We start from the raw sequence: 13,085 nt of genomic DNA on the forward strand, positions 1-13,085 counted from the left end.
AAAAACCATTTAACAGTGAAGGTTAGAATTATTTAACTTTGGGAATTAGGGATGTATACCTCTCTGGGTTTGTACCCAATCCCCCCGACCTGCCCAAAGGTGAGGTGATTGCTCTCTCCACCAGCATGTTAGTTTCCCTTATGTTTATCTGTGGCTCTCGCCATCTGCTCCATTTATAAATGAGGACAAGCCTGTTTGTGGAGAATATTTGTATATTCAGTTAGGGTTAGGGTTAGAGTTACAACAACAACTTTCTGTCTTCTAGACAATATAAAGGCATCTCTTTGGACTTCTAAATATAAATTCCGGGCTATTTTGAAGGAATAAAAAGAAAAAAAAATACTGATTGAAAGCAAAATGTATGCAACAAATATTTGAATACTACCACAAAACAACCATGACTTAGTACAAAAAAAATCAGCAACTCACTGAGTCCTTTATCTGGAGGAAATAGTTTGTGGTAGAGAAATTCCAGTTTCAGAAATGAATTTGGTATACCTATATCTATATATTTTGTGCAGACCCGTGTAATTCTTCTAGTTTGTGTGTGCAGGAACATCTGGGACCACCAAAAGAAGCTTGTGATTAGCACTTATATAAATTACTTTAAAAATAAGAAAACACGAAACACGAAAATATAGCAAATGTGATCTTTAAAAATGTAGATGGTTCAATGAACAAAGAAACAGTACTATTAAAAAATAAATGTTAAATAATTATTAACCTGATGGTGCAGTGTCTGCATGAGTTTCTTCTGGGTACTCTGGTTTTCCTACTTTGTCACAAAAAATGGGCAAGTTATGTAAATTAGGAAGTCTTAATTGGCCATTTGTTGGTGCATGAACCTGGCATGGACTGATGGCCTATCCAGGGTTAGATGCTGCTTTGCATCCAGTGCTGTGAGGATAGGCTCCAGCTTTGCGCAACTCTGAATTGGTTAGAGAAGGTGATATTGTTCTATGCGAATTATTAACATTATGTAACTGGTAGAGGAAAATGACACTTGAGTTACTGCTTCACATGTCCATTGCCAAAGGCAGTTCATCTGCATGGGATTTTGCATGTTCTTATTGTGAGAATAATTTCCTGCAGTATGAGACTGAGTGGTAGAAACTGTGGATTTAAAAACAGGTCCTTCATTTTGCTCCTACCAGAACTTCCAAGAACAAAGTAAAGAACACAAGATTGTGAATAAATGACTGCAGATGTCTCCGATTCTTATCATCTCTCTGTACTCAAGAAAAAGCCACAAGCCAAGAGCCTAGCATGTGTTTCAGAGTTGCCACCAGATGTTTCTTGTCTGAACGTCTATAAACATTTACTGTAGATTCTGCTTGGAGAAAAAATAAAGTCTATCTATCTATCTATCTATCTATCTATCTATCTATCTATCTATCTATCTATCTATCAGTGCTAGGGGCACTGCTATTTTTAATATATATAAATAATTAAGATAGGAATATAAATAACTTGCTGATTCAGTTTGCAGGTGATGTCAAACTAGGTGGATTGGAAGATTACAGAGGGCTTTGGACCACATACAAGCTTGGGCGCATGACATTTAATGTAAGTAAATGTAAAGTATTACATGTAGGAATTAAACTGTGAGGTTTGAATACACATGAGAAAGAGTTAGGAGTTGCTGTGTACTCGACAATTAACCTTCATGCAGTGTTCAGAAGCCATTAAGAAGGCAAACAGAATGTTAGGTTATATAGCACCTTGATGTGTGGAGTACAAGTCTAAGGCAGTTATGCTCAAACACACTGGTGAGGCCTCATCTGGAGTACTGTGTGCAGTTTTGCTCTCCAGGCTACAAAAAATGAAAAAGGCAGCACTGGAAAAAGTCCACAGAAGAGCGACTAAGCTGATTCCAGAGCTACAAGGGATGAATTATGAGGAAAGATTAAAAGAGCTGAGCCTTTTCACTTTAAACAAAGTAGATTAAAAGTGGACATGATTGAAGTGTATAAAATTATGAAGGGGAATAAGTCCAGTGGATCGAGACTGTTATTTTAAAAACAGCTCATCTAGAACACAGTGACACAATTGGAAACTTGTTAAGGGTAAATTTCACACAAACATTAGGAAGTTTTTCTTCACACAGAGAACCACAGACACATGAAAATAAGTTACCAAGTAATGTGGTAGACAGTAGGACTTCAAAACTCAACTTGATGTTATTTTGAAAGAATTGCGTGGTTCTTTGTTGTGCTTAATGGCCTGCTCTTGTCTACAGAAGATTGTTCTAATGTTCTAATCAACCTATTGTCACAAACGCGCGATTAGAAAGCAGCCATCAAGTTCAAAGGTGAGTGATACTTCATGAGGTGAAGGGTTGGTTATGTACACTGATATCTCTTTCTCTTTGCCAACAGAAATAAGGAAGAAAAATAAGAACCTTATTTCCAGACTCACAAAATGGCTTCCACAACAAAACATGCAACTTCCGTGATGTCACTTTTGGTTCCTGCACAGTGACGTTACTTCCGGCCTCCACAGATGACATCACTTCCAATACTTCTTTACGATGCCACTTCCGGCCAACCCCAGTGATGTCATTTCCTCAATGTCATTTCTGGTGGCCATTTTGCATTAAAACATATTGAACCAAACTGTCATTGTCTGATGTGATCTATTTTGATTCATTTGTCACCATTATTCTGATCAACTTTGTCCAGCAGACAATATATGGGGTCATTCCCCAACTCTCTTTAAGTATTCCACGTCTTTTCTTATCACACTATCTATACTACAATCAATTAAAACTCTGGACTGGTGATCTTCATTGAACTAATTTTATGTCTTTTAAAATGAACTGGCTGTACTAGTAATGAATTAGGTGTGTCATATTAAGGGTTGAATACTTACATGTTCAATTATTTTGTGTTTTATATTTGTAATTAATTTAGACCACTTTGCAGAGATCTGTTTTCCTATTATCCGTTTCAATTCCATCTTGCCTGAAGAAGGAGCCTGAGTTGCCTTGAAAGCTTGCATATTGTAATCTTTTTAGTTAGCTAAAAAAAGGTGTCATTTTGCTGGACTTCTCACTATACACAGTATTAGTATTAAAGAGTGCTCTTCTGCTGCTCAGGGTTAAAAACAGCATAATTAAATCCATGGTGATTCAATGTTGTTTAGCAATAAAATTTGAACATTTCTAACGGAGTGAATACTTTTTATTGACACTGTAAATGGCAAATTATACAAATCTTTTTTTTTTATTTGTACTGTATTTATTAATTAACAAGAAGAGGTGTTTTCTGTAAAGTATTCCTCAACGGTAATTCATCCTTTAATCTACCACATTCACTGTGTCATAGGAAGCTGGCTCTACTAACAGAAGAATCAGGTGTAAGACATGAACAGACTCTAAATGAGCAGTCCATTGTGGGGCTCACCTATTCACTTAGACATGAAGGGTCTAAATGGGACACCAATTCACCCAACAGATATTTTGGGATTGTAGATAGAACCTGAAGTAACGGCAGTGCTAACCAATGCACCGCCATGCTACTTCTTAAAAAAATGTTTGTTACTAATGCAAAGACAACAGGAATCATATACAAAGGCTTTCTATAGCTACAGTAGAAAAATAAAGTTGATCATTAATTTGAAATGTCTGTCATCAGCAGAGCCCAGATGGTCTCGGGCACTTTGCCAGATAAATAATGCATGCATACAATCGTCTCCCTTACATAACTTACAAATGAATACCCATTTCAAAAGGTTTCTTCTGGTAGGCATGCATCTTTTTTTTTCTGTTAGAAGCAAGAAGGCAAATTATCACCCATCTTTACATTATGCATGGCACAATTATTGCAAAAATGAAAGCTGTAAACAAAAGGGACTGCTTCTGCTTTTCAGTGCCATGTTGATCCTGCAGGAGCTAGACAAAATAAAAGAAATGCTGTTATTAAAACACACTGCGGGATCCCCTTTGTTGAAGAAAACATGTATAACACATGCCCTGTACGTATAAATGGGATGGCAGCTGTATAGTCGGCCTAGATTAGTGTTTCTCAGAGAGAATCCTGAGAAAATAATTTGTACCATGCTTTAGTTTTAGATGTTAGCCTTATCAATGTTTATTTCAGTTCAAACTGGTGATGTTTATCACTCTTAATAAAGACATTTACGCTGTTTCAATTAAATTGGAATCAGATTCTACTACTTTACAAATGCTTCCATCACAGTATAACCTGATCTGAATTGACAAATGGCTATGCCTGCAAACCCTGTTCCATAGACTGCTAGTGCTTGGCTTTCACTCCTTCTATTGTTTTGCTCTAAGCTGTGACTGATGAAACAGAAATGAAGTGTGAATGACTGATATTTGCAATACAATGTGGAGTTTTGGCAAATGCCCTTCTGAGATGAAACATGCTGTCATCATTCCAATCTGACAGAATGTGAGTACTGAAAGAAAATCACGGTTTGTACCAGCAAGGAGTACTTTATTGTTAGTAAAGTGCAAGAAAAAAGCAAGTGAATAACCAGCAAGGAGGCTTCACACCAGGAAACAGCTGCATTGAACAAATGTATATATTTACAAAGATCATTACAAAAGATCTGGAACCTCCAGCTCAAAACCTTTGGCACCCTACACAGGCCATCTATCGATCTATCTCATTCTTTATGTCTCGATGCATGCTCAAAAATCAGGTAAGGAAATTCTAGAAAGTTGATTCAGTTCATCAGAACATAGTTCTTTTCCAGGGAGATACGTTACATCACTCATCCAAGTGACTTCCTCAGTCTCAGTTGACTGCAGGTTTCTCCAACCTTATAAACAGTACCTTTGCATAATGACCGAAACTAGCACCATTGGCTAACAATGGGCCGTGTGATCAATGATATGCAAATTGTCCATTGATCAATGGCCATGAGTATCATTCACAGACAGTTGGGGAATGGTTGCAATCACAGCATTGTAAGATGGTGAAAGATGTACCCTTAGGCCCTCTCCTCGGTTCAGAGATGGTCGTTCCTTTTTCACGTAAATGACCTCCTTGACTCCTCACTCAAACCAGCGTTCCTCCCTGTCCAGGATGTGCACATCTTTTTCACTGAAAGAGTGACTATTGTCCTATAGGTGTAAATAGACTGCGGAGTCCGGCCTGACAAAGTAGCTCTTCTGTGTTGTGCCATCCGCTTCACCAGTGGTTGTTTGGTTTCCCCGGTGTATAATTCATGGCAATCCTCTTGGCACTTAACTGTGTATTTTTCTTTTCAATATAATGAATTCTAAGATTTTTCCGTTTCAAATAAGTTTCAAGGGTGGGTAGTAATATTTATTAATTCTAGCACCAGAAAATGGTGACATGCTGTATGTTGATTATACCATAAATTCAAAATGTCACTGTACTTTGTATTACATGACACTAATGATGTCATACACCTACCCATAGGTGACTCTTTCAAAGCTCTGATAAGGTAAGCACTACCACCCTGGGATGAGATGGGGCTCTGTCACTCACAACCTTGTCTTTGCATCTGCAATTCCAAATGACTGCAGCCAGAGAACACTTAACCACGCCCCCACAGACCTCCCAAGCCAGGCCCCTTCTGGGTTAAAGGATAAATATATCCTCAAGCCACGCCCCTTCTGGACTAAAAGATGCAGTGTATATATCCTCAAGCCACACCCCTTCTGGGCTAAGAGATACAGTATATATATCCTCAAGCCCCACCCCTTCTGGGCTAAGAGATACAGTATATTCAGTATATCCTCAAGCCACACCCATTCTGGGCTAAGACATATATATATATATATATATATATATATATATATATATATATATATATATATATATATATATATATCCTCACCCTGACAGAAGTCGGTTTTTCAATTTGACCTTAGAATTAGAGACTGAGAACATGGGATCCTCTTCAGACACACTTAGCTTTAGTGCCTGTTGTTACTGGCTAAGGACAATTCTTTGCTTTTGTATATTTCTTTTTTTGACATTTAAATGAGGTTACCAGGCTAGTAATCCAGATCTTGATCCTATGTTTGACCAGTCTGTTCACACCCTATAAACGTATGAATGTGGCAAACACTGCAGTAATTTGCAATGTCTCAGAACATGACGGAGATAGTAAAAGTCCCATATAAAAGCTGTGTTGACATAAAAGTTAAACTTGCATGATGGTTTAAGATTATGATGGGTATGAAGTAAGGATATACTCTACCTCCATTCTTATTTGCTTTAATAATAGATTAGCTACTCAGATGTTCAGACTTGGAGGGCTCAGGCACAGCAAACTAACAGTGACTGATTAAATGATGTTATAGTAACTACGGGTACGATGAATACAATGCAGGCTTTAAGAAGACAATGTCTCGCCACTTATACAAGCAAAGCTACAATAATGATGGCCCAACAGTGGCAGACCTACATGAAGCTTGAAATGTTATGGTGGCGGCACCCTTTGCAAAGAACAAACCACTATTATCGTCTTTGATGGGGTTGTTAGATAGATAGATAGATAGATAGATAGATAGATAGATAGATAGATAGATAGATAGATAGATAGATAGATAGATAGATAGATAGATAGATAGATAGATAGATAGATAGATAGATAGATAGATACTTTATTAATCCCAATGGGAAATTCACATTCCAAAACATCACTACAAATGTTTGAAAGAGTTATCTTATTCATCGCAGATTTTTATTAAAATTGCTGTACTGGATTATGTCACATGTCAAAGTCACCAGTGTGAATCAAAACTTCCTAGTTTTCGAGTTATGGGGGGATGAAAATTAGTTTTCATAAGATTATCCATGTAAAAAAAAGTTACTGAAATGTCCTTTACAATGATCACAAGAAATTAAATATTCTTTTATTTTTTCAATTATGGCTAGTCCACGATAAATAATTTTAATAAAAATGTTAATAGTGTTTTATTGATAATCATTTTATATTAGATACGGGCAGCTAGAGGGCCTAAATAATAATAGTAGTACCACGCCAGACTGGGTTGGGTGGGGGCTGCACTAGCTTTTTCTCTCCATCCTCTGCAGACTATCTCTAGGAAATCCCACTTGGTGCCGGCGCTACTGATGAAGTCCCTTCTGGTACTGGCGCTATTGATGACATCACTTCCTGTACTGGTGTCATAGATGACGTCACTTCCAGTCTCAATGACATCACTTCTGGTCCCAGTCCACTTCCTGTCATGACCTTTAAAGCCGCCATCTTATTAAACCAAAATCAGTTCTGTTTTGGACTTCAACCTGAAGCACAACTCACCAAAATTAACCTTTTGCAACCATGGCAAAATGTATGGGTGACTGCCCCAAACATTTTTTGATGTACTCGTATCTTTCTTATTACAATACATTTAGAAAGAAACATCCTTAATTTGAACTTTTTTTCATTTATGGCTAGCCTACATAATTCTTTAAAAACCGTTTAATTTCTATTTTAACTACTATTTTGTATTGAATTACACTATATAATTAATATTATTTTTTTTAAAACCCTTCTCATACAGTAGACACCCACAAACTAACTAAAGTTGCTTCTGGGGCCTGACTGGAATTAAAGGCACTAAAGCTTAAGCTTCATTGGTTTCATGGTAGATTCACCCATGTGATCCATGAGAAAACATCAGAGTCTGTCATAGAATAGAACGTAGCAAAGGAATTCAATTTTGCATGCTTCTTGTAATTTTGATTACTATCACTTTTTGATTATTTTCTGTTCATTTTATTTAATTTTGGCACCATCATATTATTTATTGATTTCATGATGGTGGCTATATTGTTTTTGGTCATGGAGCTGTATTGCCATTATGTGACTACAGGAAGTGACATTACCTGATGTCTTCTCTTGAGCAACATATAAGATGACGATGCATTCATTATGATGTCCAAGATTCTGTTTCTTTAACATATTGATTTGTGAAATTAGCTGGTGTAAAAGCTACTTAAGGCTATGTCACATTACACAACTTTTCTAGTGATTTGCAGTTGTAGCCTTCATTTACATTATCTTAGTGAGTCAAGGACAGTCAGTCACGCAATGTGACATGCTCAGTTACTCACTCCAACCAGCCCACAACTTGTTCGAACAAAATCTAATAGTTTTACTTTTGCCTTTAGTCCTTGGTTCAGACTCTGTGTGCAGATGACCTAACAACCAATGACTGTTCCTCCAGAAGTGCAATGCATATAATGTGGCAATAAAGAATGTTTTGTACATCACAAACAGAATAAAGGCTTGTCTGTCTATCCACAATAGAATGAAAGAAAAGAAAAAAAGGGCTGAACTCCCTGTAGCTGTTAATCCTTCATACAAGACCGGCTCTGTCAGACAGCAAGTTATTGGCTGTTAGAAAAAAGGGTGAGCAATACTGTGCTAACAACTCATCATCAGTGGCGTAGCGTAGTGGGGGCGGCAGGGGTGGCCCGCCCCGGGCGGCACTTTTAGGGGGCGGCAAAATTTCACAATAAATAATAATAATATCTTGTAAAAATTTGAACCATACCTAAATAAGGGGGTGGCGTAATTTTCCTCTGCCCCGGGCGGCTGACATCCACGCTACGCTACTGCTCATTATGTAGTTGCTAAATTTGACAAGCTCAGTGATATTCATGACATAGTCTGGCAACAACATCAGCAACTGTGGCTAGCAAATCTGACAAACTTCACGACTAGAAGTTGCGTAATGTGACCTCAGACTTTCAAGAATCAGGGCTGTCCATGTTTCATTAACTATGACATTTTGTGTTTTGGGTACATTTTGCTTTTTGACTCTGGCCCTTTTTCTGTATTATTGGCTAATATCTGATCGTTTTCTTACTATTTTTTCTCCAGCCAGATTCTCTCTGGCAGAACATTTGGGATGCAATGTGTCTGAAGATGGAAAGGCACACTATAAAGATGATTGGGAAAGGCCAATGGACCTTTTACAAAACATCTGGAAACAAACAAGAGTCCGTCATTAAACTAGACTTAGGCTGTGTAGCGATTTTAATATTTGGAGTGTAAATATGCACTAAGAAGAGGCACTCAACACAGTGAGTAGACAGTTTTGAGAAAATTTGTGTCTTTGAATGGTGAGACAAAGTTTTTAATGCTAGTTTACATCAAACAGACTGATGAATTGCTGGCTACAGACATTGTCTGCTCTATTTTTTTTTTTTTTTTTGAGACACGGAAATTTATTCTTCTTCAAATATATTTTTCTTTTTGAATGTCATACCTCCAAGGAAATACATGCTGACACAGGTAAAAGATATAAGGTCCACAAAAAAAGTGACTGGATAAGAGCAGGAACCAGGTTATGAAAGTTGTGAGGGAACATCATTAAACCATTAGGCCTCCATTACAACTATTTTCACAGTCATTTATCCATGTGACAGACCCCTAGGATTCAAGTATCTATTCTGCCACAATTGTCAGTAGTGCTAGAAACAAACCTGAAGGGAATGCAAGTTCACTATATGAGACAATATACAGATGCCCACACTCACCGATTTAGAGTCAACAGAGAATTTAACACAAAATATGTGTTAAAAAAGCCATGGAATCACAGCATTAGGAATACTGTAAGCTACAACAGAAATGCATTTAATTGAATCAAATTCAGGTCAGGTTTGTAACACTGTGAGGCGACAACTCTATTAACTGCACCAGGGTAGCACCTTCTGCTAATTAAAATAAGACATGGAAAAGCTAACATCATGAAAGCTCAGTGATTGACTGCCAACTCTTCCAGGGTGAGTTCATTTTGGGATCGGCTTTAGCTCCCCATGACCTCCACCACAATTAACATTTCAGGAAATGCCAGCATGGATAAATGGTACTGTTAAGGTATCTCTCTTTTTAGACGTAGATTTTGCTGACCAGCTCAAATAAGAAAGATCCCTACAATTATGAGAAACTGAGAAGTAGCTCTGCAAAGTTTCATTTATTTAGTGTAAGTCATTTATCTCAACTAGAACAAAAAAAAAACAAACTTATAATGTGCAATAAGTCAAAGAAGAACATCTACTCACTTTCACATAGCCTCCTCCTTAGCTTTCCTCTTATTTTATCAATGGCATTGAAGTCTGATACATGAAACACATGAGACGACTTTGGCTCAGATGCAATTTCATCTAATTCTTCCTTTAAGGCATCCCCAACGCCAACTGCAAATACTCTTATGCCAGCCTGATGGGCAGCTTTGGATGGTTCCAGAACATAATCTTGGCTTCTTCCATCTGTCATTAATATAGCCACTTTCTTGATGCCCTGTTCTCTTGGTCTGGCACCACTTGTCTCTGAAAAGCTGCGTGTGGTGATGTAACTAATTGCTTCTCCGGTGTTGGTGTTACCCCCAAGATAGCGGATGTTTCTTGCAGCTCTTTTCACATCTTCTACTGTTGTGTATCTTCCAAGATCAAATTCAGTTGTCGGCTTGTCACTGTACCGAACAACGCCCACTCGTGTCTTCTCTGGCCCAATCTCAAATGTTTCCACTAAGTTGGCCACCCACTGCCGAACCTTTTCAAAATCTTCTTTTCCCACGCTGGATGATGTGTCCAAGATAAAAACCAAGTCATAATGGACATTTTTACAGCCTGAAATTAAAGAGTGATTTGAGTTAAATCTGCACAGTAAGTTAATTTAGGACATATGAATGGTACCAGGCTACAAATGCTAGATACTGATGTAGAACCAAATGATATATGAATTGTTTTTTAAATATAAGTTTCTTGGTTCATTATTCAACATTTACAGACTAACAACATGCAATTAGTTTACCTGAGCCTATGAACACTGCAGATTATTACAGAGGAATATTATCGACAAAATAAAATAAATAAATCAATATCTAAATAAATGCATTTATTGTGAAATGTGACAATATATGAATAAAAACATAATGATATGTGAGCATAAATGCTTACATTTTTCATGCAATATCTTTTTTTGTTACTTATTCCTTTATATATTTCTTTAATCATTTCTCCATTTATTTTCTTTCAGTAACATCACACATAACACACATAACATTAAATATGCAGTTAAATGAGAACTGTCATTTTCACTCATCAAAGCTAATAGGGTGGGCTCTAGTGAGTACTGAGCTGATTTATTTAATTATCTCTGATATATTAGTGATGCATGCGCATCTGAGGGTCACTCTCTGGGCCCCTCCCAGGTATGTAGTCCCATCCTGGACAGAGAGGGGGCGCTGCCACTAGCTGTGTTGTCTTCCTTTTTCTCCACAGTATAGAGAAACCGCCCAGCGAAAGCAACTAACTCCGCCCCTACAGGTTCCTGGGCCATAAAAGCAGGCTGCCCAGATGGAGGCATCACTTCTCGACCGAGCAACCAGTGAGAAGGAGCTCCTCTATAACATAGAAGAAATGCTTAGAATTAGTCAGGCCCACCTTACTTGGTGGCTATTGTTTTGTTCTATTTTGACGCCATTGAGCCATCAAATGTTTGTGTATGATTTCCTTTAAAGTAAAAATAATGCAGTCTAGCCATCTAATATTGTCTAGCTGGAGTCACCTCTTCTGGACAATCTCACAATCTAAGAATGACTGGTAAAGACTATGTACTGAAGTTTTACAAACTTAATTTAAATGCAAATGTACCCATTCATGAGCACACTGTGTCTACAAATCCTGATGAAGAGGGAATTAATTACAAAATAATGAATTTATTATTTATGTGTTTACCTGCACAGGGACCAATTTTGGAATCAACTAACCTACAGGTCCTTGAGGATTTGGGAGGAAAACTGAATAAGGAGAACATGCAAATTCCACATGGACAACAATGAAATGAAGGGATTCAGACCCAAGATGTCGGATCCACGAGGTGGCAGCAATTTCCACTGCACCCCTTTACCACCCAGTAAGTGCAAAGTTGGATATGAAATGAGAATGAGAGTTTACCTACACCATTTCTTGATATACATAATAAGTCCATGTCTGGTTTAGGTACTCTGCAGTTAAGGACGTAATTAATGAGGTATTATTGTGTAAGTACACTGTAATAAAAAACAATGTAAAGCTTTATACAATATACTATTGAATTAAATTCCATTTCTATAATCAAAAACCTCAAAAGAATGTAGAAATATTTGACAAATTACAAAACAAACACATTACCTGCTCTTTGTATTTGTGCTCTTCCTTCAAAAAATATCAGCGTTAAAATTGCAAAAATACAGAATCCTATTCGCATAAGCATGTCTGTTTGTATCACTTCTTCTTTGCGTAAAGCTTATCGTGACCATAAATCTTCTTTATCAACAAACTTCTGCAGGTAGAAGAATCAAAAAATGTCACTTGTTAACTTTAGACTCACATAAACAGGCAGCGTGAAACAGTCAATTCTAAACCATACAAAAAGCTATTCAAATAATAATGTACATTTTTGTAGTTATTTTCAGTATTTGTTATGGTGATAGAACTAATTTTCACATAATGCAGAGTAACAGAAAGAAATCGAGTCCTGTAAAAATTATAAAACATCACACATTAAAAAGTGTAAATTTACAAACAAGTTTTGTAGTTTCCTTCATCCAAAGATACTTTACTGATTCAGAGCTGCAGTGCATTTTTATTAGAATTGGTGAGCAGACAATTTAAGTGTCATAGCGTGAGTCAGGAGTGCAGACTGAAATCACAGCCTTGTAGTTTACAGTCCGAGGCCTCAAGCACTTGGTCACACTTTCTTCTCATGCTACCTTTATTTTGGAAGAAGCAGCAATTCAAGCTCCCAGTGAGAGCAGAGCCTTTCCCAGCAGCATTGTCCAAAAGGAGGGAACAGACCCTGGATGAGACTCTGGTCCATCACAGGGTCCACTCGTGTACACAACTAGATGGCATGGGATTTAAGCTGATGATTGAGACAACAGCACTAACAGCTGCACCATGAAGTCACACGGCAGCAGTGATCTTATGAAATTAATGGAAACAAAAGAACTTTTATTTCACATCTTGAACTTCTCTCATTATTGTTACATTTAGATCCATACACACAGTGCACATATAGCAAGGAATATTACAGTTACATCTGGACTACAATGTTTGACATTTTCATGATGTTCAAATTCA

The 13,085-nt window shown here is 37.3% G+C and overlaps 1 protein-coding gene across 1 annotated transcript in view; it reads right to left on the reverse strand.

Annotated features, from left to right (window-relative positions):
- The window catches only part of col22a1 (collagen, type XXII, alpha 1), a 349,052-nt gene that overhangs the window by 294,358 nt on the left and 41,609 nt on the right, over positions 1–13,085 (reverse strand). Inside the window, exons 2-3 of the mRNA XM_028818045.2 lie at positions 12,135–12,285; positions 10,023–10,589 (exon numbers count right to left, since the gene is read on the reverse strand). Coding sequence (XP_028673878.1) covers positions 10,023–10,589; positions 12,135–12,216 — 649 coding nt within the window. The 5' untranslated portion in view covers positions 12,217–12,285. The remainder of the gene's footprint in view (positions 1–10,022; positions 10,590–12,134; positions 12,286–13,085) is intronic.

This window comes from Erpetoichthys calabaricus, chromosome 13 (assembly GCF_900747795.2).
Source record: "Erpetoichthys calabaricus chromosome 13, fErpCal1.3, whole genome shotgun sequence".
NCBI classification, from domain to species: domain Eukaryota; kingdom Metazoa; phylum Chordata; class Cladistia; order Polypteriformes; family Polypteridae; genus Erpetoichthys; species Erpetoichthys calabaricus.